Source organism: Colletotrichum destructivum, chromosome 2, assembly GCF_034447905.1.
Source record: "Colletotrichum destructivum chromosome 2, complete sequence".
NCBI lineage: Eukaryota > Fungi > Ascomycota > Sordariomycetes > Glomerellales > Glomerellaceae > Colletotrichum > Colletotrichum destructivum.
In genome coordinates, this window is record NC_085897.1 from 2,576,431 (window position 1) to 2,600,202 (window position 23,772).

General features: G+C 54.1%; 6 protein-coding genes across 6 annotated transcripts; 4 read left to right on the top strand and 2 right to left on the bottom strand.

Annotated features, from left to right (window-relative positions):
• Positions 1 to 970: 970 nt before the first annotated feature.
• Positions 971 to 1,978, bottom strand: CDEST_03004 (uncharacterized protein; the record flags this gene model as incomplete). Its single annotated transcript, XM_062919163.1, has 1 exon — positions 971 to 1,978. One exon carries the CDS (start codon positions 1,976 to 1,978, stop codon positions 1,688 to 1,690), a length of 291 nt encoding a protein of 96 aa, XP_062775214.1. The 3' UTR covers positions 971 to 1,687.
• A 1,148-nt stretch (positions 1,979 to 3,126) lies between these two features.
• On the top strand, positions 3,127 to 7,784 carry CDEST_03005 (Putative Arf GTPase activating protein). Its single transcript, XM_062919164.1, has 6 exons — positions 3,127 to 3,667; positions 3,758 to 3,891; positions 3,978 to 4,361; positions 4,416 to 4,482; positions 4,536 to 5,907; positions 5,960 to 7,784. The coding sequence occupies exons 1-6, from the start codon at positions 3,604 to 3,606 to the stop codon at positions 7,254 to 7,256; spliced, it is 3,318 nt and encodes a 1,105-aa protein (XP_062775215.1). The 5' UTR covers positions 3,127 to 3,603; the 3' UTR covers positions 7,257 to 7,784.
• Positions 7,785 to 8,630: 846 nt separating this feature from the next.
• CDEST_03006 (Putative serine/threonine-protein kinase, active) lies at positions 8,631 to 12,277 on the top strand. The gene is made up of 5 exons (XM_062919165.1): positions 8,631 to 9,713; positions 9,780 to 10,335; positions 10,386 to 10,978; positions 11,028 to 11,397; positions 11,454 to 12,277. The coding sequence occupies exons 1-5, from the start codon at positions 9,672 to 9,674 to the stop codon at positions 11,885 to 11,887; spliced, it is 1,995 nt and encodes a 664-aa protein (XP_062775216.1). The 5' UTR covers positions 8,631 to 9,671; the 3' UTR covers positions 11,888 to 12,277.
• A 564-nt stretch (positions 12,278 to 12,841) lies between these two features.
• Positions 12,842 to 14,975, top strand: CDEST_03007 (Putative proteasome component (PCI) domain, eIF3 subunit M helix domain-containing protein). Its single transcript, XM_062919166.1, has 2 exons — positions 12,842 to 13,709; positions 13,805 to 14,975. Exons 1-2 carry the CDS (start codon positions 13,144 to 13,146, stop codon positions 14,613 to 14,615), a joined length of 1,377 nt encoding a protein of 458 aa, XP_062775217.1. The 5' UTR covers positions 12,842 to 13,143; the 3' UTR covers positions 14,616 to 14,975.
• A 2,459-nt stretch (positions 14,976 to 17,434) lies between these two features.
• CDEST_03008 (Putative Zinc finger C2H2-type) lies at positions 17,435 to 21,495 on the bottom strand. Its single transcript, XM_062919167.1, has 4 exons — positions 21,351 to 21,495; positions 20,635 to 20,927; positions 18,515 to 20,508; positions 17,435 to 18,463 (listed from the first exon to the last, which is right to left on the bottom strand). Exons 2-4 carry the CDS (start codon positions 20,759 to 20,761, stop codon positions 17,942 to 17,944), a joined length of 2,643 nt encoding a protein of 880 aa, XP_062775218.1. The 5' UTR covers positions 20,762 to 20,927; positions 21,351 to 21,495; the 3' UTR covers positions 17,435 to 17,941.
• Positions 21,496 to 22,301: 806 nt separating this feature from the next.
• On the top strand, positions 22,302 to 23,369 carry CDEST_03009 (uncharacterized protein). The gene is made up of 3 exons (XM_062919168.1): positions 22,302 to 22,545; positions 22,617 to 22,710; positions 22,789 to 23,369. The coding sequence occupies exons 1-3, from the start codon at positions 22,434 to 22,436 to the stop codon at positions 23,165 to 23,167; spliced, it is 585 nt and encodes a 194-aa protein (XP_062775219.1). The 5' UTR covers positions 22,302 to 22,433; the 3' UTR covers positions 23,168 to 23,369.
• Positions 23,370 to 23,772: the final 403 nt, after the last annotated feature.

Below are 23,772 nucleotides of genomic sequence, written 5' to 3' on the forward strand. Positions count from 1 at the left end.
GCGGTACCTGCGGCCCTGCGCGGCGCTAAGAAGTCCCAGTCAAAGTACAGACTGTTACTGTACGGATAAGGACTCTGGAAGGGCTGTGGGCTATAATACCTAGGTAGGTAGAAACAAGAGGGTACGTATTGGGTATCGATGGTGCCTGACGGGGGATTTGCGGACGGGGCCGGACCACTGGTCACTGCACTTCTGGCCTGACGATACGACAGCTCAGCCAACCTCGGGGACTCTGGCAAGCGGACAGATGTCAAGAAGTGCTCTGTAATGTCCACAGCCTGCTGCTTGGGTTGAGCGCATTCTGTTCCTGTGCAGAGTGCGTGACAGTGGCCGTGGGTTGTGGTGTAACAAAGCCTAAAGGAAACAAAAAGCATCATCACCGTGGCCCGTCATGAGATTCCAGACGAAGGGGGGAAATTGCTTGGGGCTCCAGCGCCATTCGTTGATTGACTTGGTCTCGACGACTTTTCCCATCTACATCTGTTGAATAGCAAACCGCCTATATGGGTCCCTTTCTCCATGTCTGGAATACGACAAAGACCTTGACAGGAGTTTTTTTTTTTTCTTTTTTTTTTTCTAAACTGCTTGCTTGGCTTGTGCACTCACTTCTCAGATTCGCCAATAAGTACCAGAGGTCAGTCAAGGTCACACAACCAAAGGCACACGCGACCAATGGAGATAACAGCATCACAGAGCTCATGTTTCGTGCCATTGAATGTTTATTGGTGTGATTGTTTGGACCCGGCCCTTTTTCCCCTTTCAATCTTCCTTCATTCTCCACTACCTCCCCCAACCGAAGAAGCCCAAAAACATCTCCACGGCCTCCATGCCAACGAATCAGTGGTTCGTCCGGACCAGAGATGGAGCGGCCTGAACGCGCATGTCCGGCCCGTCATGCGCAGCTCCTCATTTCCCTGTCCTTATCACCCTCTGTATCTGCTACTTGGCAGGTACTGCTTTGGTACGTTCTTTCGGTCAGTAACTTACAAGTGCCTTGTTCCCCGTAGCCGTTGGTGCTAGGGTTGAAAGATACTGAACCAAGCTAAGATGAGCAGATCAACGACACGTTTCGGTGAAGGAGTAATAATAGATGGCTCCTAAGCTGCCACAACACAGACTGCAAGTAATGAGAGCAAACGCCCATGAGCCAACATTTTCTGTACCATGTCATCCATCCTAATCTTGGCCCGAGGGATGTTCCTTGTCTGCCGCTAGGAAACGGGCGGTTGATCGCATGGTCCATTGTTTATCTCTCACACGGTTGAGTCCGCTGGGTGCGTGAGCCGTAATAAACTAGTAGAATATCGCCCAATGTAACGCCTAGAGAGAAGAGAGAAAAGGGTTACGTTGCAGAGAGAAGAATTTGGTCGCCGTTGGCCAGTCACGAGTCGAGAGCTGCATTTACCGGCACTAAGAAAGACAGGCCTACGAAGGCGAGAGAGCCAAAGGAAATGCTGGCAAGTCGAGAAACGACCCACTAGAGATGGAAGGGAGTCAAGGGACACCCGTCCGTTGTCATGGCGCCGCATGACATAATATGGGCTTCGCGCTTGATGGCGGATGGCGGCCGCTGACTGCTGACATTTGCGCAGCCACGCAGCCTCGCTCTTGCTCTTAGACTCTGAGGGGGACTCTGAAACGGTTCTATGGTCTCTTTTTGTCCGAGAGTCGCGGGGGTCGATTGGATTCAGATTGTCCCAAGAGAAGCCAGCCAGAAACGCTTCCGAGTGGCACAAAGGCTTATAGTAAAGTCAAATGACTGGACTGAATTGACAGACGCAAAGTCTCTTGTCGCCTGCATGTCAGTCGGATGATGCCCAATGTCCTGATCCCGGATCAGCGATTGACTTTGATAACGGTCTGACTTGACTGGGAAGCCCCTCACCAAACCCCCTCCTCCTGAACCCCTACCCCCCAATCTTGATGCAATGCTGAGGCATGTTTTGCTGGAAGCTCGCAGCTTGTTGTATGTCGACATGTCGGGCTGGTGATTTGCGACTCTCTGGTTTTTGGAGTCTATAGAACAGACAGGCTCAAATCAAATGGTTGCCGCGCTCGAGAGACGAGGTCGCATCTCCAAGGCGTAAGATACGGCCGAACACACTCACGAGTCACAGTGTCTGAACAGGATGTCGCCTTGCTGGCTGCGATTCCCCAAATCCAGAGGGGCGAAGACCACGGGGTGGAGAGTGCGGAGGTAGCGCTATTCAAACACGTTGCGCATCCAGTAAGCGTCTGCGCTTGTCGACGTAGGAACCAGCGGCGGCAGCCGGCGGTGGTGATGGTGATGGTGGTGTGGTGATCCCATGCGCTTTGGTCAACTGTCGAGAGAGACAGTGGGCTGCTGACCCCACCCGAAGATCGCTAAAGACGTGAGATCAGAAAGAGGCCGCCGTGCTAAAGGGTCCTGGATGCCGTTCAATTCCCCAAATCGAAGGCACATGAAACTGAAAGTGAAAAAAATAGGGGGGCCTGATGTTGGTGTTGGTAGGAGCAAGCAGTGACTTCGCGAGAGCTCAGCTTACTTTATCCACGTGCCTATACGCATGTAATACGTGCGTGCCATGGCCGACACGATGGTGAATGCCTGCCTGCCACTCTCGCCTTCAATGATGCAGGATCACTGCACTCTGCAGGAGAGAGAGGCCGGGTGGATATGATGCCAGCCGACAAGGGTCGGGATAAAATGTGAATCGGCGCCAATCTCGTCTTTGCCAACCTTGAGCACCAAGTGGGCTTGATTCAACGTCAGAACGGGGAAGGTAACTTGAGGAGAGCCTCCCACATCGCCTACTCACAATGTACATGCAGTACCTAGTATCCGTACTCCAAGGCACGTCTCCGTTATTACAGCGCGTACCTTTCCGATTCAGACGAGGTGGCATGGTACCTGACCTTACCTACTTTTATTTTAGTACATCTCTACTCCAGACCAAGGAATGACAAGCCTAGCCCAGCCCAGCCAGGAAAGTCTGACCCGCATTTCTCTTGTACTTGTGACATTTTTCCGATAGTGAATAGCCACGGCGGATGAAGTGCCCTGAACCTGATCGCGGGACTGGACGACGTCGACGACGGGAGGGAGCAGCAGCAGCAGCAGCAGCAAGAACCGGCGACAACGGCAGGCCTCTGAGGCAGACGTGCCGCAACCCAGCAGGTGATGCATCCACCCTCCATCGAATATCGCAACCTTCAACCTTCGCAACTTCATGACTCTTTTAGCCATTCCCCTTCCATCATTCTACAACTACCACCGCATTGCTGGCATTTTACCTCACATTTCATTTCTTCCCATCTGGAGAGCTGCAGCCGTCGCTATCGCGTCGCCCGCCTCAACCCCACTACTGCTACCCTCTTCGCTCAGGCCGTCGTCGCCTTCGGCAACGTCTCAAACCTGGCTGCGCGCAGTCTACAGTCTCGTATCGCCGACCCTGTGGGTGTGGCTTGACTTTGTCTTGCGTCGCCAAATGTCCACGATCCTGGCCAACTTGCGACCCCGCGCTGCGAAGCCCGACGACCATCTCAGAGGCGTCCCCTCTGCCTCCCCTCCAACACATTCCACTTCCATGCGCCGTTAACCCCCCCGGGGATCAATATTTCAACATGGGCATCGTTAGCAGCAAGCCCGATGATGGGTCCACGCTCTATCTTAGAGACCAGAATCGACGTGCGATCTCCCACCCATCCCCTCGTCCCGGTCGCCTGTTCATGCATGCAGTCTCGCGGATTCCGCTCCAGCTAACCGTTCAACACACAGTATCCATATCCTCCCTCGTCATCTCGAACCCACGAAGGCGTTCGTCCATAAACATCGTTCCCAACTCTTTTCCTGCCACCAGAGTATCGGCTTCGCGCCCACTAGGCGACGGCAGCCCCATAGAATTTGTCCAGGTTCGTCAGCGCAAACATAGACACCTTCTTGAACCCGTCCTCTTCCTTCCTTCTCGAGCGGCATGTGCTGATCTTCGTCCTTGCAGGACACTGAAGTCTCTTCGAGCCCCGGTGGCATCCCGAGTTTCATACTAAAGCTCACCCACGACGACGAGCTAGTCTTTACCTTCACCTTTGTCATTCGCCAAGGACAGCAATTCGTCACCAATGGCACCACTGACACCGTCGCCACGGTCGATACTCAAATCAGTGGTTTGACCTACGTCTACGCCTCGACACAGCGCGAGGTAGAGAATCTCGTTACACGCGAGTTCCATGCGGACCCAAACCTACACAAGAACTCCAACGTCGAGTTAGTAGGCGACTTTGGGACGGGAGGCACTCCCTCCGTATCCTTTGAATGGACTTGGAAATGGAAGCCGCCAAAGAACATGGAGGATAGGGGCGGTGGATGGCGGAACTCTTGCAGCGTATGTAACTCACCGGTCCGTTCCAGCAAAGAACATGTGCTCACATAAATGCAGTTCGTCGAATACGACCCCCGCAATCACTGTTTGCATACCTTGGCCAGTTTCTCCTACTGGGTCTCGAGTAGGTTATCACCGTTTTGCTTCGTTCGCTCTCTGCGACTGACAATTAGATAGACCCGGCTTTGCCTCTTAGCCACCCCAACTCGCCGTCTCCCCCCTTCCTCTTGACCGCACCCCCCAAAATTCGAGTGCCCTCTTCTCAATCCGTCGATTCTCGAATCAGCAATGCTGAGTTAGACGAGCCCTTGTCACCCTTACCAGGCAACTTCTCCTCTAGCACCATACTTCCTGTGCCACAAACACCGCAAGAACCGATCAAAGTGGATGTCGCGTGCCCCAAACCAACAGATGATGTCCTTGTGCCAGACGATGGCCCGGTCTTCCGAGCAACGATCAAGGCATTGGAACAAAAAACGGGCAACATGCGAACGCAGATGAAGCGCGTGCTCAAGATGGCTAAGCAAGCTCATGAAGCTCAGGTGGAAGCCAACAAAAACTTCTCCGAATTCATCGATACCCTTCGCGAAGCCTCGTCAACAAACGCCAATGCCGTACAGCCAGCTATCGAACATTACTTTGACAAAATTGCCCGGGAGATCCTCTCGTATGAGCGAACAAACACAGTCAATCTCAAGCGCATCGTGATCGACCCGCTGGACAAGTTTTACACGGTAGATATCAAACAGGCCGAATCGAAGAAACGAGACTTCGAAGAGGAGAGCAAGGATTATTATGCCTACGTCTCGAGGTATCTCGGCCAGCGTCACGACTCAGTAAAGGCTAAGAAGCTGGCCGAAAGCGACTCGAAGTACCAGACGAAGCGCCGCAACTTTGAGCTCAAGCGATTTGACTACTCAAGCTTCATGCAGGATTTGCATGGTGGCAGGAAGGAGCAGGAGGTGCTATCACACCTTACGAGGTACGCCGATGCTCAGACGAAGAGTTTCCTAGAGGCGGCAAAGAAGATCGACACTCTACTACCCCAGCTTGAGGCGCTCTCGAGCGAGGTGCAAGAGGCCGACAAGGAGTATCAATACCAGCGGCGTGAACGGGAAGAGAAGAGGAGACTACTCGAGAAGAGCAACCAGACGTACAACGAGCCGGATCCTGCGCCTGCACCAGGTACCAGCGCCGGTCAAGTCACGAGTTCAAACGGCAACGCAACCGTCTCCGACAGCGATTTAGGTCGCGCCGACAGCACAGGATCGCAACTGAAGATTGGGCTGTCGTCGGGCTCAAATCCTTCGGTGGCCATGGCATCTCCTGAGCTGTCCAGGTCGCCAGGCAGTCTTGGTAACTCTTCGGTCGGGAGTCCTGCCCAAGCGTCAAAATTCAAGGGCATCCGTGACTTGGAGGAAAAAGACTACGGACAGCTTTCCAGTGCCAGCAGCAGCGCCCAGCGTAAAGAGGGCTTGTTGTGGTCTCTGAGCAAGGCCGGCAGCAACCACGTTGACCCGCGCAACCTGAACAAGCAGGGTTGGCACAAGTAGGTCTATTCAACCAGTCCCTAACATGGTTCCCACTCTGACGTGCAACAGATTCTGGATAGTCCTCGACCAAGGCAAGCTCTCGGAGTATAGTAACTGGAAACAGAGGCTGGATCTACACAACGACCCAATCGACCTGAGAATGGCTTCCGTGAGAGAGGCTCGCAATGCAGAACGGCGGTTCTGCTTTGAAGTCATTACGCCCCAGTTCAAGCGCGTCTACCAAGCTACATCTGAGGAGGACATGAACAGTTGGATCACGGCCATCAACAATGCACTACAGAGTGCAGTTGAGGGTCGCATCATGAGAGATAAATCTACTCCAAGCGACTCAGGCCACATCAAGAGAGACATCGGCTCGATTCTCACCGGCAAGAGCCCTTCTGTCGGACACAACAGCCATCATCACACGAATTCAAACAGCGCACCCGTCCGCCGAATCACTGTCGGTGCTCGGCCCAGCACGCATAGGTCTACCAGTTCGACTTACGACGAAAACCCCGATAAGTTGCTGCAACTGCTTCGGGATAACGACCAAGGCAATTGCTGGTGCGCTGACTGCGGATCGGGCACAAAGGTCGAGTGGGTTTCGATCAACCTAGCCATCATTCTTTGCATCGAATGTAGTGGCATTCATCGCTCTCTTGGCACGCATATCAGCAAAGTGCGCTCTTTGACCTTGGACATCAACTCGTTCACCTCAGATATTGTCGAGCTCTTGCTTCTTGTTGGGAACAGGGTGTCTAACATGATTTGGGAAGCGAGGCTGGAACCCGGATTGAAGCCGACCCCTCAGGCAACGCGAGAGCAGCGGCTGAGGTTTATCACAGCCAAGTATGTCGACAGGGCCTACGTTGAGCCGATCTCGGCGACGCTCTCCCGTTACCCTACTCCCGAAGATACCCTGCTGGCGGCCATCAAGAAGAACGAGATCCAGCAGGTGATTTACGCACTAGCTTTGCGAGCCAGCCCCAACGTTACAGATAGATCTCGCGGAACGCACGCAGTCTTTTTGGCTCTTGCGGCTGCCGATCCTGCATCGCCTTCTCCCACTCCAGGGCAACCCCCTGAGACGGACAGAGCCGTGCCGTTCCCGGTGGCAGAGATGCTTCTTCAGAACGGGGCAGAAATACCGTCCACGATGCCGGCTTTCCCACTCAGTCGGAGCGCACAGCTGTACATTGAAGAGAAACGTGGACGGAATACAGGGTTCTCGAACGATGGTGTCGGATCATTACCCGGCAACCTTAGTCCAAACGAAAAGCTCCAGCGGGAGCGGGATGCGCGGCTACAAAAGAGAGTGAGCGCAGGAGGACGTCTGGCTAAGAGCCCGATTCCGGAAAGGTAGCGACCTACCTGTTTCGAGCGGCTGGGGCAGCTGAACTTGTGCCTCGCTGCTGCAATGCACGTGAGACGCAGGTCTTCTCTTGAAGTCCACTTATCAACAGATGGCTACGACTTTGATTGTGACGGTGGATGAAAAACATTTTGGCACTAGCTGGAAAGCAGAGAGGAACAATTGGCGTACTTGACTGTCGTTACCAGCAGATGTATTACGCTTCGAGGGTCTAGTGTTCCCCCGCGTGAAAGCCCAGGTACATTATGGATCACGAAGGGGGAGACGAGGCCACGTTCTCTCATATAGCACGTGTACTCTTTCATGGCGGAAGTCGGATGCGAACAGCTACATTGGAGTATTCCTCGATTGGAAAAGGCAAGGAGGATACGGGAGTAGAGACAGCTGTTGCGCGTGTGTTTGTCTGTATGTATGGATAGTAATAGTAATGAGATGATGAACATCAAGCAATGATGAATACGGACACTTTGTATGGATGTCATAACTTCGTTGTATTTGTCACGTAAGCCGGGAGCGGTCAAGGATGCGCCAGAAGAAAAACAAGACACAGGGTCGGCGAGGTGTGTCGGCGAGGTATCGCCACGATATATGTGTGCGACAGTCGCTTGGCAGCAGGTGAGCCACCCACGTGGGCGTCGGCATACATGTAAACACGCTTCTGACTTTAGCGCCATGGCTTACAGCAAAGCTACACGGTACCTTACGGTGAAGATAGCGAATGGAGCAGGGTACGAACTGGGTACGAGGTCACATGGCGGCCCCCAGCCTCATCTTCGCTCACTATCAAAGATCCCCTTGAGGGGCACGCTTTTAATCGGGAGTGGCGCATGACCCTATGTCTCGGTTGGCGAGTCGGGGTGACAGCGAGAGCGTTCGCATAAGCTGGCTGCGTTCAACGGAAACTATTAAAGACATGCGGAACGGAAGGGAGGGGACTGGCGGACTGGCGGACTGGCGGCCTGGCGGTCTGGTTCTGACGGGCTCTCGTTGCTAAGGGACGACTGACCAGAATGTCGAGATCTCGATCATGGTCCGTTCGATTCATGCCCGCCGGTGAGTGACTGTAGGCGATGGTGTAGAGGTGTCTGGTGATGGCACACGACACACCTGGTTCGTTCTCCGCCACTTGGAAGTAAGATAGTCACCTCACCTACCTTACCTAGGTAGGTAAACTACCCAGGGGCGTGGGTAGTAGTGATAGAAGGGAGTGTGGGGCTTGGGAGATAACCATCTGACGCGCCTCGTGTTGTATGAGTGAGTGCAAGGGCGCCTGCCTGTCTGCTCAGCCATCACGATCGGGAGGCGCATTCATATAGCGGAGGAGAAGGTATTATTCTAACTGAGCGCGCTCCTCAACTACTCGGGCGGCCTGGTCGAGGAGAAAGACCTCATCAAGCATCTGTCTCCCACCACCCCCCCCGGCAACCCCTTCTTTCTTTTCCTACGAAGCACCAGCATTGTCGTCAACCTGAGAAATCGACCATAGTCTCTTTATTATTGGATACAAGTACAGTCACAACACTGCGAGGAACCGGGCAGCTGGACACAAGATTGGACCACATGTTGATTAAGCATAACACGGAATACCTCTATTCATTTCTGCCGAAAGTGAAACCGGCCAGCTCTCTGCCTCCCACCTCACCCGAGCGATTGGGACGTTCGCTACGATAATCACTTGGATTTGGAGAGAAAGAACCGATGGGAAACGCCTTTCTAGGCTTCCGCGAACCAACAGGAGGAGTCGGTCGAGGCAAGCCCGGGCGGCCCACTTCTCTCACACGGCGCCCCCCCGATCCCGAGAGAAGGAGGAACAAGACCCTGTCATTCCTCCAGCGGCTTGAGGTGGCATCGCCATTGCCATTCGGCACAGCAGATCAGATCCCCCCAAACTGGCAACAGGCCCCCAGGCCCCAGCACAGCAGGTACCTCAAGCTTGTGCAGGCGGCGCAAAGCAAGCCTGCAGACACAGACCGCCGATTTTAGCCAGCAGTCCAGAGCACTGTAGTTCTTCCACTTCCTAGGCTGACCTGCGCTCCACTTGGGGATCCCGATTCCAGCAGCTCTCCCCCATTTCTAGGCTGCACCACGCTCCCTCCTCGGGACTTGCCTTTTCTGAGCAAGCTGCTTTATTAATTCGAAGCCTTGCCGTCCATCCCTTACCTTAGGCAACACTTCTCAAGCAACTCCATCATCGCCAATTTGGTATCGCATTCACACACGTATCTGCTTGAGTTATCCCCCATAGAGTTGAGTGCATAACCCGACTCGCTGTATCCGCTTGTCACACCGGGACCGTCGCAACTACCGGGGACCCATCGATTATCATCACCTGCGTTGCTTGCCACTTGCTGCTGCCTCGTCGCTCGCACGAATCAAACCAAGACCATCATCTTCCCATCCGAGGTCATGGCTCCTCAATCCGAAAAGAGCCAATTGAAACGAACTAGAGTAAGTCGCCTGTTGATCTGTCCGGCCTTCTGGTGTGCAATCCTAAACCGTCTTTCCCTCCCAAAGGGTTCTCTGCCAGAATCGGACCTGGATGCGAAGAAACCCCGCCGCTCCGAGAGGTTGTCGCCCGAACCAAACGACAAGACTCCGGTTTCCAACAAGCACCAACTTCCCTCCCCCGTTACGAGGGGTGACTCAGACGAAATCTACAAGGAGCCCACCGCAACGCCCCCGGAAGGACGACCTAGCCAGGTGAACCATCGCGACAAGGACGATGCATCGCAAGCCGTGAATAACATCTCGTCGCCGCCGCAGGATACGCAGGCCTTCTCGCAATACCCTCAGGAGACGAAGGACGCCCTTTCGGATGAGGTCCAGGATGAGGTGAAGGAGGGCGTCTGGGGCTATTTATTCCCACTCGACACGAAATATGGCAAGGTCGTCGTCATGAAGAAGAGAGCTGCTTGCCCGTTGCCAGATACCGTCGGAGCGGCGAAAGACTTGACGGCCAAGGACCATAAGGGGAAGTCGGCTCTGCAAAGGGAGGAGGAGGCTTACGAGCGTACAAAGGTGAAGGGGGTTGCCTCGGGCGGGTACTTGATCGGACGTCACCCAGAGTGCGGTAAGTTCAATCTGCCACTGGAAGTCGATTACGACGCTGACGGGATGCAGACATCGTCGTGGACGACCCCATTGTTTCAAATCGGCATTGCCTTATCTTCTCCGAGAACAAGGGTGGCGACAACGTGGCCATCGTAGAGGACCTGTCTAGCAACGGAACTTTCGTAAACGAGGCCAACGTAGGCCGGAACAAGCGAAGAGAGCTTCAGGAACAGGACGAAATCGCCGTCATTGACAAGGCCCGCTTCATCTTCCGATACCCGAAGACCCGGCAATCCAGCGCCTTTCTGAACCAGTATACGCTGCTGGAGAAGCTCGGAAAGGGCCATTTCGCCGAAGTGTTTTTGTGTGTTGAAAAATCCACCGGCCAAAGGTACGCCGTCAAGATCTTCACCAAGACTGCCGGCATGGACGAGAGGTCGAAGCAGGAGGGCCTACAGCAAGAAATCGCAGTTCTCATGGGCGTGAGCCACCCCAATGTCCTCTGCTTAAAGGACACGTTCAATGAGCGGAACGCTGTGTACTTGGTACTCGAGTTGGCGCCCGAAGGCGAGCTGTTTAACTTCATTGTCATGAAGCAGAAGCTGAGCGAGGATGAATCGCGCAAGCTGTTCAAGCAACTGTTCCAGGGCATCAAGTATCTGGTATGTTGACCGAGCATGTCTTTCTGGGCCGCCAGCTAACAAGAACCAGCACGACCGCAATATTGTACACCGTGATATCAAGCCCGAGAACATTTTGATGGTTGACAAGGATCTCCACGTCAAGTTGGCCGATTTCGGCTTGGCGAAGATTATCGGTGAGGAGTCTTTCACCACAACCTTATGCGGTACGCCTAGCTATGTGGCACCCGAGATTTTGGCCGAGGGTAGGCACCGAAAGTACACCAAAGCGGTGGATATCTGGTCTCTTGGTGTGGTGCTATACATCTGCCTGTGTGGCTTCCCACCGTTCTCGGATGAGCTGTACTCAAACGATTTTCCTTTTACGTTGTCGCAACAAATCAAGAACGGACGTTTCGACTATCCTTCCCCGTATTGGGATTCCGTCGGAGACCCCGCTCGTAAGTACATTTTAGATGGATGGGTTACCAATGCAGATACTGACAAGCTGGGCCAGTTGACTTGATCGACTCCATGCTGGTCGTCGACCCCGAACGTCGTTACACTGTTGATCAGTGCCTCAACCACCCCTGGATGACCCAGAACCAGCCAGGTGTCAATGACAGCACCGATGGCCTGGTCGGCGGCATTCAAGGCTTAGAAGTTCACCGGCGAGGTATTACTAGAGAGCGGACTTTACTGAGTTCGTTGAACTCGGTACAAGTCGCTACCAGGCCACCCGTTGGAGACAGCAAGCAGCCCGTCCACATCTATGCTAAGAACACAAAAAAGATGGCGCCGAAGGAAGCTGATCCCCACGGAGAACGGAACGTGAGCGAATTCGTCGAAATGGGTGGCAAGGGCGACCAGCCACTCTTTGGCACCGACGGCGAAAGTGTGTACTCCAAGGAGGATATCAGTGGCGGCAAGGACAAGAACGGCAAGAAGTAGAAGGCCGCAGACTGTGGCATCATTCGCGAGGTACGTGTCGGATTCCACTGGGAGTCGGCTGGCGATACCGAAAACGAATAGCAATACGAACAGGGAGCATCGAGTACGGGGTGTGTCAGAGGATGACACCCAGCAATGGTTTGAATTTAAGGGCTTCCTGATCCCCGGTCTGGACACGCCCAGGTAATGTGTATTGGGCTTGCAGCAGGAACTTTTTTCATTGGGTTTTCTGCTGGTGTTGTGAGCGCGGGAGATGGAACTTTTGGTAACATGCTGGACGGCCGCTATAGACATGCGGGCATGGATGGGCAAAAGTTAGGAGTTTGATATTGTCCTTGGTCGAAACGGGTCCAATACAGACAGACAGTAATAATTACCACGTTTCCTGCTGATGCGTGTCCGAGCGATGCCAGTCTCGTTCGTCCCCGTTATAAAACCGCGCAGTCTCGCCGCCTAGGGTATCATTCATTCCCGGATCCGCATCCCCTGTTGTTGTTGACCGAGTTGGGACGAAAGAGCGGAAACAACCGCAGCCACGCGGGCTCCGGGCCAGAAACGGGGCGGCAGACCAGGCGCCTGGCGGGGCTGACCGAAGAACTCCGTGGAGCGGGGCCGGGACAACGACAGTCTACAGCGGATCTCCCCATTACTCACTCAACGTACCTTTGCAAAATGACAATCAACAAAGAAGAGAAATAGAAAAGCACACACAATGCTGCATCTACCATAAGTCATGCAAACGTTTATCCCCTGATGGGAGTACGATCGGCTGGGTTTAGAAAAGTCCCTCAGCCCAAAATCCCCAGGGTACCCCGCCTGGGAACAGGCCTGGCGCAAGTCTGGTCCTCACCGCCTTCGCCTAGAGTTCCACAAACGTATTAGCGGCACCTGCTCGCACAGAAATTTGGTGGCAGAAAAAATTGCCCTGTGGCCCACCACCAAACACCCCTCCATCCAACGACCTGACCCGAACGGCCTTTCGCAAATCGAAGGCAGTTCGACTCACCGCACGACAGACCGACCCCTGTCTCCGTTTTCTCAAACGACACACCCCTCTCCCAGTCTCTCTCAGGCCCAGTCTCTTTCACATTTTCGGCCGTCTGTTTTTTTCCGGGTTTGACCTCCTCTTTTTGGTTTTTCTTTCCTCCGATCAACCGCATACAACTACCACGACCTGTGTCCCCCCGAAACCCACACCCACCCCCCCCCTCCCTTCGTCGACCCAAACCCCCCTCCAAATCCAAAAGACCGGAATCATGGCGGCGGGAGCGAAGCAACAGGCGCAGCCGCAGCTGCTTTTCGTGGATGGTTCCTTCCAGGAGCTGGCCCGCGAGATGGCCGACTACCTCCACATCGCCGATGAGGTCAAACCTTTGGTCGAGAACGAGGCCAAGAAGGAGGAGGTGCTGAGCAAGCTGGTGCGCTCGTCGGCGGCGCTGTCGTCTGTGCCCGAGAAGGAGTTCACGGCCGCCTCGAATCTCATGGTCCACCTCGTCCTTCAATCCGAGGACCCCAAGAAGCACCTGCCGACCCTGTGCCAAGCCTTCAGCAAGCCCATCGCCTCAAGCCCCGTCAACGGCGTCGGCTTGAGCCTGAATGCCCTCAGCACCATCTTCAACCTCATCGCCCCCGAGAACCCGATCCGATTCAACGTCTTTATGGCCATCCTGCGCTTCCTCAAGTCGCACGCCATGTTCGAGGCCATCGAGCCCTACCTGAAGCACCTTCCCAGTTGGTTCGAGGAGTGGGCCACCGGCGAGGAATTTCAGAGACAGATGTACGAGGAGATTGCCGAGGTCGCCAAGGAGGCTGGCAAGGATGAGTGAGTTTTTGAAGATCCGGATCCTGTGTCTCGCAAACCCGACACCGCCTTGAAGTACAGAAATGCTGACGTTGCGGGGTTGCCTCCTCGAAAAGGGAGAGCTACGAGTATATTCTCAAGGCCCTGCGCACCTTTGACGCCGACGACAAGGAGGACATCGGCTCCGAGGACGCCCAGAGGCTATCCCTCCGCGCCGTCCGCGATGCCCTGCTGTCCAACACACACTACCTCTTCACCGACGTCCGCAGCATACCTTCGGTGCAGAACCTGTCGGAAACCCATCCTGTCTACTCGCAGCTTCTCGACATCTTCGCCGAGCAGGACCTCGAGGACTATAACGACTTCAACGACGAGCACGAGGGTTTCATCGAGAAGGAGAAGCTCGACCACGAGAAGCTCCACCGCAAGATGCGCCTCCTGACCTTCGCCTCCCTTGCCGCCCAGACGACCTCGCGCCGCATCGAGTACTCGGCTGTCGCAAAGGCCCTCCAAGTTCCCGCCGAGGAGGTCGAGATGTGGGCCATCGACGTCATCCGCGCCGGCCTCGTTGAGGGCAAGCTCTCTCAGCAGGACCAGGTCTTTCTTGTCCACAAGGTTACCTACCGCGTATTTGGCACGCGGCAATGGCAAGAGCTCGCCACCCGTCTCGACTCGTGGAAGGGCACCTTTTCCAACCTGCACGACGTCATCCGCAAGGAGCAGGCCAACGCCAAGGCCCAGAAGGAACGCGAGGCGCAGGAGGCCGAACGTAAGGCCCAGAACCCGGGTAACGAGGGTGGTGCGAGCGGTGGTCGTCAGCAGAGAAACCAGGGACGCCGCGACAACAACCAGCAGCGCGAGCCTAGGGAGCCCAGGGAGCCCAGAGAGCCCAGAGAGCCCAAGGAGCGGACGGACAACGACGACTAAACAAAAAATGTTCGAGGGTGATGACGGTTGAGGTGGGAGGGTCTGTCGTTTGAGCAGTCAGTCAATGAGGGCTTTGCCTTTGTCTGGCGCAGGTTCCGCCGTACCCTTCTCGATACCTCGTGCGGGTGAAGAATACCTATGACATGAGGGGTAGGAGGGGTACAAGGATGGGGAACCGTCGGGCATCTTTATTTTTTCCAGGGCAGAGGAATGAAAGGGGGGGGTCCCATCTATCCGTATCCGTGTTTATGTAATTACGGCAAGGAGAAAGAAAGGGGGAAACGTGTGTTTTTAAAATCATGGACGACGTTTTCAGCGGATTGGGAGCCGAGCCTTTTTTAAATAAAAGAAATGCTACCGGGACACGGCATTGTGGGGCATCAGTCAGTTGAGATGAGCCTTGGTCTCCTTGTTTGGTTTCGTTGTTACGAGACACGGCTACGAACGTCGATCTGGCGTTGGTTCTCCTGACATGGGCACTTGTTGCACTGTCTGAAACTAATCGCTTGACTTGGCTTTGCGCCGGCAGAGACGGCCGCCGACTTTGCAAGAGGACCGGCACTGCAGCTCTAGATGTGAGCAGCTTCCAGATTGCTTCGTCGGGGATGGGCCATCGCTGAGGTCACTCCAAATCAAGCACACTACTTGCCGTGTTGCAGAAGCACATCGACATCAGTGGAGCATAAAACACATGCTAACGAGCTACTCGTCGGGTGACTGTCGGCTTGTGTCGTCACTGCTCTTATGTTATCTTGTGACAGACGCATCAACCGCTATGCCCGATGGTTTCACCGGCACGGAAAGAGACGCTCAGCATGAAAAGCCAGCTGTATATGGCCCGCTGCGGCGTCAGCGGCCGCCACGACTCCTCGAGGCATAACTTCCCAACTTACCTCCCTAGTGTCATAACCTTACAGCGTTCTCGAAATGCCAAGTCATTGAGTCGACGCTTTATTGCTGAAGGCGGTCACACCAGGCGAAGCCTCCCTCCTCTCTTTGTTTTCTTCTTCTTTTCTGCAACGGAATATCTCCCTGTCCAAGTCTGGGTTCTAGGAATTTGGCTCACCTTGTGACACGCCCTACAGAGTACTCTGGCTTCTGATGCCACGATGAGCAGGTCTGCCATCGCTTTTTGAGGTCGGGGTCTCTTACCATGCAGCTTTGTAAGATTTACCGAGGATTTGGCCATATTCTGTTCTCGCCAGGTGACGGCCCTAATCCGACTATTTCAGCCAAATAATACCACGTCTACTGACATGTTTCCTGAGACCGTAAGAGCCATTGTGATAAGGCGATGCCGTGCGACGCAAAACCAGGCAAATGGGAGATCGTATATGGTTCGTAAGATCAATGCGGGCCTGGAAAGAGCACTCATATAGATGACTTTATGTGCATCTAATAGCCCATCACGGGGACAAGCCACCAACTTTACAACCTCCCTGTCCCGTTCTTCTAACAAGTCCAACGAGCTGGCTGCATACATGCCTCGTTTCTTTGCCTTACAGCCTCTGAGTCCAGTTTCGTTCTTGTAGACTCATAAGATGTGACAGGAGAAAGTCGTGTCCTTCAGCTGGCTCATTTCTCGGTCAAGGGATATGTTTTGCGCCCCAATACCGAGCGGCTCGACCCAACCATGCCTCACAAGTCATTGCCACAGCCGCAGCCAATTTCCTACGAGACCCGAATTCATTTGGACTTTGGTGAAGTCTGGAAACCTTTCTGAGTTCTGATCGCCACGTAAGCACCGCCTCCCTCGGAATGGACGTGTTTCAATGGATTCGAATCGACAGTGGGAGAAATGCTACCAGGTGTCCCAACTACAAAAGTCCCCGAGCTTTCAAGTCTCCTTTTTTGACTCCTTCGCAGGCTACTAATGTCTGCTCCATGATTTAGGGGTGCCTAAACAATCTTTTATGTCCAAAGCGTCCGTTTGAATGCAGCTCTTAACGATGCTTCAACGAGATATCACTTGGATATTGCCCAAATGCTCTTGGATCATGGAGCACACGTCTATGAGTACGGAAGCAAGCTAATTTCAATGAGATGAGACTTGTGGTTCGGACAACTCGAGAAAGGGGGAAGACAAATGTCTTTGCTTGACACACTGACTTCTGCGCAATTGAAAACTCTAGAAAACTAAGAGGCAAAGGTCGTGGCTGACTGAGCATGACTTGAATAAATAAAACTCGGGGGAGGGGGGGGCTCATGTAATCTAGATTTTATTGATATTTTGACTCTCATGACTGGCCTGTTGCCTTCAGCAATACCTCTAACCTGTCATATTATACCTTGCTCAACTCCACGAGTCTACGAGACATACGGCAAGCTTCCGGCCACAATCATGGTCCCGAGGCTCGGATATCCTGTGAACTGTAAGATAGACATTAGCCTGTAAATGAACGGAGCCCGCTTATCATCTTCAACGTCGTCATCCCAACCCCATCGTAGACAACATCACTATCCTATTACGCCATCCCCCTTCACCTTCCGTTACCACGAACTACCTGAATCTGTCACATCCGAGAGTGAACAAGAGAAGCTGGCAAATCTTGCCCCTTCCAAAATACACAATACCAACTAGTAAAACACCGTGCCTGGCTACTCGCCAGCCCAGGCTTTCACCTGCACATCCAAGCGTTGCTCATCCCGCCACATCCACGCCAAGCCGCCATAAACCGCCTTCGAGCCATAACAGACACATGCGACCATACCCACTGGAGAACTCGGGATCCCGTCCGCTCTCCCATCGATAAACCAGTGAGGGCTGGAGTAGTAGTCGGGTCGGTGACGACCGGCGAATGCCCGGTGTTGCATGTCTTTTTATCGTTATTTTTGGCACTATTTATGTCCAGTTCAGTTACAGATGAGCTCAGACGTATGTATGTCAGTCTCCCACTCACTATATATATAAATCACTCCAGATGACGGTGAGACGGATGGATGTGTGCGTGGAAGAACTTATCATCATGGTCTTCTTCAAAGAACAGTCTCAAGACCACAGGGTCTAGGTGGGCCGTGAGAGAGTCACGCGAGTCAAAGGTCAGAAAACAAAATGGTGCTAAAAGAAAACCCAATCCGAATTCGCAGTCCCAAGCTAGCCCCGGATTTTCTGTTATGTTACAAAGTACAGCCAAATATGCCCAATGAGTGTGCAACTCCTCTGTTGCAGGAAATAAAAGGCAAAAATGAGATGACAGCGCGAACCCCTGCGCTCCTGTTCCAGCCGCTTGTCATCTAAGGCTGTCAGATGACCCATGCAACTATTTTCTTTCCTCCTTTTTGACCACCGATTCGTGGCGATCCAAACGGTGTGAGTAGTTCTTGTGCTAATAGTTCAACTCACCACCGCCGCCGCCAGCCACGTGGTCGAGATCCTCGTAGCTCTTGAGGCTGCGCCCCTGAGTGGCCTCACGGGGTCCGACAGCCGCTCCTCCTGCAGCGCCGTCTCCCCACTTTCCGGCACCGCCACGCCCTCTTCCGCCAATACCACCGTCCCAACGGGGGGTCGGGCGTCTGTCATAGGGCCCGGTTCGGTAGTTGCCACGGCCGCCACCCATTCCTCCACGGCGAATGGGGCCGGGGCCGCCGCGGTCATCGCCGCCTGCGTTCCATCCGGCTTGGACACCAGGGTGACCACCGCCAACGAATGGCGGGAAACCACCCGGCGGCATGGGAAAGCCCGGAATAGGCATCATGCCGTTCATGGTGAAGTTCTGCAAGTTGAAACCACGTGGGGTTCCAGTCGCCGACTGGCCGTTAGCGGGAGGGAAGTGGCCATTGGAGTTGGCATCCGTTCGCGACGGAGCAATGTGGGAGGGATCCATGACGTAGGCGTTAATGAGGTGGAACTATGTAGTAGGTTAGCCAGGCTCCGCGCGGGGTTTCATAAGATGACCGACCTCCTGCTCAATGCTCTCAAGCCAATCGCCGTGGCGCTTCTCGACGTGCTTGCGCCAGAAGTGTTCCTCCTTGAACAGCTTGGTACACTCGGGAACCTTGCACCTCCACTTGTGCTCGTCTTCTTGCTTGACGTACTTGAGGAGTTCATCACTGACGGCGTCCTCAACTGGCCGACCTCCAAGCTTGCGCAAGTCTGCCGTCTCAGGCTCAAGGATCTGCAAGATCTTGTCCTCAAAGGTCTTAACCCAGTTGTAGGCGCGCAGAAGCTGCTGCTCTGCCTTGCCAGTGGTGCTGCGGAACTTCTTGTCGATCTCGGTTGCCTCGCCCTCTTCCTCAATCTCGCTGCGCTTCTTTCCGGGGAACGGCTCGCCGTTGGCGCTGGCGCGCGCGACAGCCTTGGCGGAGGTGCTCAGAGTACTTCTCGGTCGGCGCAAGTGACCACCGGGGCACTTGCGTGTGAGCTCATGAATCGAGTCACTCTCAAAGACGCAGAAGAAGCAGAAGTTGTAGACGCGTCGGAGATATTCGATCATGAGATCCAGCTGCTTCTTCTTCACAATCAACTCCTCATCGTCGGTTTCGTCCTCCTCCACAGCACCTTCATCTTCGTCCTCATCAACGGCACCATCTTCTCCATCTTCCATGCCATCGTCGACATCGAGATCGCGTTCCTTCTTGGGCTTCTTCTTGGTCGCGCCAGCAGCAGGTTGGAGACGGCCACCGTTCTTAAGGTCGTCGACTCTCTCTTCGATCTTCAGCAAGGCGTTAAAATCGGAGCCGAAGTCTTCCTCAAACTTGTTGACAAGTCGCTGGACGAGGTTCAAGTCCTTTTCAACACGCTCAGGTGCGGAGAAGAGATCCCACAAAGCCTTCTTTCGAGGGTTGCTGGGAGGGTTGTGCACGCCGACATGGCAGACGAAGTCGCCTCTGACCTCATCCTTGACAGTCTTGCCATTCACCGCGTCCAGAGCCTTTTCCGCAGTTGAGACAACAGCTGGCGACTTCAGAGGCAAATCACCCTCCTCGTCCTTGGGATCCACGCGATCGACAACAGCAGGAGCAACCTCTGAAGAAGGGTGAAGCATAACCCAGCCAATGCGGTGGTACCGCTTGCTGGGGTTAGGATCCGAAAGAGAAAGCCATTTGAAGCCGCCCTCTTCTTCGCCTAGATGCTCCTTACAGAATGTCTCGAGGTTTTGTCTGCTGACGTGAGGCGCAATGGTCTTGATGAGAAGGGTTGGCTGGTACAGGTTCTCGTCTCTGATGTCAGAGCCATTGGCCGGCACAAGATCACCAACTCCGAGGATCTCGTTGGCGGCGGTTGCCTCGCCCTCCTCCTTCTCCACGAGGCCACCGAGGCCGTTCGTCTCGCTCTTTGGGATGCCCTCGAGAGAGAAGTCGTCAAACGTTCCGGACTCGAGATCTTGCTCCCACTGGCTGTAGGCGCCTCGGCGGAATTCGTTCAGCTGGGACCTGAAAGCATCGCGAATCTCAGGCACATAGCGCTCGCGGAACCACTGTTCCTTCTTGTGCTCGGCAACAAAGGTTCGCGCCATCTTTGCTTGAAGCTCTTCCTTATAGGCGTCATAAGCGAGCTGAATCTTGGCCTTCTCCTTCTCGCGCTCTTCTTGCACTTCGCGAGGGCCGCGAACGCGATCGGGTTCGCGACGGCGACCGGTGCGCTGGCGCTCCTTCTCCTCCTTGATCTTCTCGTTCATTCTCCACCATTCGCCAAAGTATGAGAATCCAACCTGGTAGGGGAGCTTGACCGGGTCCGCGAGCGGGTTGACGGTTAGTGGCGTCGGGGCGCTGCTGTCCTGTCCGGGGACATAGCGGTCGATGTTGGCCGGCGGCGACGTGATTCTCCGTTCGCGGCGATCATCGCGATCCCGAGGACCGGCATAGTCGTCGCGACCGCGACCCCTTGGCTCGTAACGGTCGATGGCGGCCGGGGATCGAGAGCGACGTCTATCACGGTGTTGGCGCTCATGGCCTGCGAAGGGTTGTAAGTAAATGGTCATCCATGTTTGCGACGGCAAGCCTCCATTTGGGAAACAGTAAGAAGGAGACCTTCCAACAATCCAATTGAAGTGACAGGATATGAAGGAGAAGTACGCACCAGGAGATCTACCGCGGTAGAAGGGGTCGGTCCGCTCCTCCTTGATTCGTGTATCATCGCGACTGCTCCACGTCCTGTCGCCCGGCGAGCGCGCAGAGGAGTCTCGGTGAGAAGAGTACGAATCCATCCTGGATCTGACGCGACAAAGCGATTGTGGAGGGTGTGTGTCGTCTCTGTTCGGTAGAATTGGCCGTAAAGCCTGATTAAGTATCGCGTCCGCGTCGGGTGACCGCGTGGTTGGTGCTCATGTGATTTCGTCTGCTGGCTCGATGGAAGGAAGGAAAGGAGGCAGCCTGTTGTTTGGCAACGCGATTGCGGTTAGAGAGAGTCATTCTGCACGTGGGGTACTGGATGACTTCTGAGGGAAACGAGAGAAGAGAGAAAGAATTGAGAAGTCGGGAGGATGGCTAGCAAGCAGTAAAAATGGTGCAATTGCCAAAAGGCAAATATGATTGGAAAACCCGGCCCGCCGCTGTAACGATGATGATGACGGCGCAAACGAGAGAAGAAATATATGGCGCCAATTGAGGCCGGTTGATAATGATTTGACAAACGGGGGGAGGACTTGAACAGGGAGTCAGGTGGGAGTAAGAACGGGTTGTCTGGGGGGGAGGGAAGACAGGAATAATGGAGGTGCTTGAATTGAATCGAGGTGATGGAGGGAACAATAGGCTGCGGCAAATAAAGATGATGCAGAAAGAAAGGGAAGAACGAACTATTTCAGTTGCGAGAGCAAATGCCTCGACGATGGGACGCAAGATCTTGTCGTGATCCAAAGCTGAAGGGGACTTTGGGATGCACGAGGCAGAGATGGAAGACAGACGGGAAGGTTGACTTAGTGGAAGGACGACGAGACACACAGAGACCGGGACGTGGAACAAAGAGTCGGCTGGAAAGGGTCCACTGAAGCCTAAGACGGGTTAGTGTGATTTCGGAGGATCTTCGGTAGCATTGTTAGTACTCTTAAGTGCATATGTGTCTTGCAGAGCTAAGGGATTGCTGGAGGCTTTGTGTTTGTAGTCAGGGTTGCTGCCGGCTGAAGTTGTTTTTCGAGGCCAATTGGTTAATGATGGGGTGTTTTGTACCTACCTACCTTACTTACCTAGGCTGAAGTGCTATGGAATACTTCCAAAGAAGGCATGATGGTTGTGCATCTTTCCGCGGAAGGTGGTAAGACCTACAACCACAAGACCATACCTTCCTAGCAGACCGAATGACCCAAAATCCTAAGCCCCAGTTGAAGTACAGATGGCTGCAGCCGGCGGGCTAACTCGCCTGGACGAAATGCTGGAGCTGCAGAACACCGCCGGCCGATCCCCCAGCGATCTCCAGAGCTTCACCCCTGTAGCAACAGGAGGCACACGCCCACCCGAGGAAAACGAGACCCCATCTGTCAGGGTCCAGCTCAAATGCTAACAACACCGTGACATCTCTCCATGCACTTTGCTTTGGTTTAAATGCTTTTGTAACATTGGCAATCATCTATAAGTTGTAAGTTGTGACGCCCTGCTGCGCATCTTGCAATGTAATCTCTAGCGGCCCAAACAATATCACAGCAAACAAAATCGGCTGTTCGTGAGGGAAACTCGATGCATTGCGTCATTGCTCTGTAAAAGGATAGCTCTCTCGCGGGTCGGGCTGGGACCCGCCCCGAGGCTCAACCCATCGCATGTTCCAGACGGACTGGCAATTTACCTTAAAACGGCCTTTGCGAGCTTTCCGAACTTCTTTCTGACAACCGCCTTAAGTCGACACCAACTAAATCACACCCAAAGCTAACAACCACTGATTTCGGTAACATGACAACCTTTATCCCGGCCCTGACCCTACCCCACCAGGTCTTCGAGAATGCCGCGGCTTCGATCCTGCTCCCTATAGCTTTGGGAACCGCCGTCGGCTACTCAACAAGACGTATGTCACCAAGAAGTTTCAGGCGCGTCGTGAACGACCATATCGCAGAAACTGACACTCAAATACAACAGCCAAAGCCACGCAAAAAACCTATGCCGCAATCAAGAACCCCCCCTACCGCCCTCCCCCATGGGTCTTTGGTCCGGCCTGGACACTCCTTTACGGGTATGTCAACCCCATCTCTGTCTTGTCCTTCTTGCCGATGAGTATGCGGCAACTAACACGTCAAAAAAAAACTTACAGTCTAATGGGCTACGCCGCCCACCGCGCCATCAACACCGGCCTCTCTCCCTTCTCCTCCATCGAGCACATCAACATGACCAAGCAGGGCGCGACTCTTTACACCATTCAGCTGGGCCTTAATCTCATCTGGATGCCCCTCTTCTTCGGCCTTAAACGCCCCATCGAGGCCACTGTCGATATTGTCGCCCTCCTCGGCGTTAACACCTACCTCACCTACCTCTGGGGCTCCGTGGACGCCGTCGCCGGCGCCTGCCTCGTCCCTTACCTCGGTTGGCTCTCCTTTGCTACCTACCTCTGTGCCGGCGCGGGGTACCTTAATGACTGGGACCTCAAGGGTGCCGAGGAGCGCGCCGCCGCCGCCGCAGACAAGAAGCAGTAGTGCTATATCCGTCGTGAAATTGCGGACCCCAGCGCGACGAAGGAAGGGGGAGTCGCGACGTATGTATTGAAATGGCGTTTTCATGGCTGGGGTAGGCATTTTTCTCGCATAGCATCGTTCAATGAAAGTGAGATTCACGCTTGAGTTCTCGATCATACCCGGCTGCAAATATTTGATGTGACTTCACCGGCTTACATGCATTGGAAAGAAGGCCTTAGTCGAGGGTTTCAGGAGGAGCGCTCTTAAATCCAGCCGGAGAGCACGCGACCACTTCCGTCTTGTGCATCTCGTTTGACCGACTGGTAGTAAAACCGAGAGAATCCATTGGTAATTTCGAGACTGATTGAGTCTTTCGGTCCTGGAAGATCTCTAACCCTCCTTTTTGGCGGAAACAAATGCCACAACGCCACTGAACTTGTCTTCTTAAATACCTGTAACCGTCATGGACAGAAGTAGCGGGAGGGGGTTATTCTCTTCGCGTCATCTCTCAATACACCCCGTAAATTTTATTTGTACCCTGTTCAAGGTACACACTCTGGGCTACTCCGGCTCCGCGTAGTACTCGCTCTGGTCGGGCTCTAGGTTGTCATTCTCAGCTCAGACGT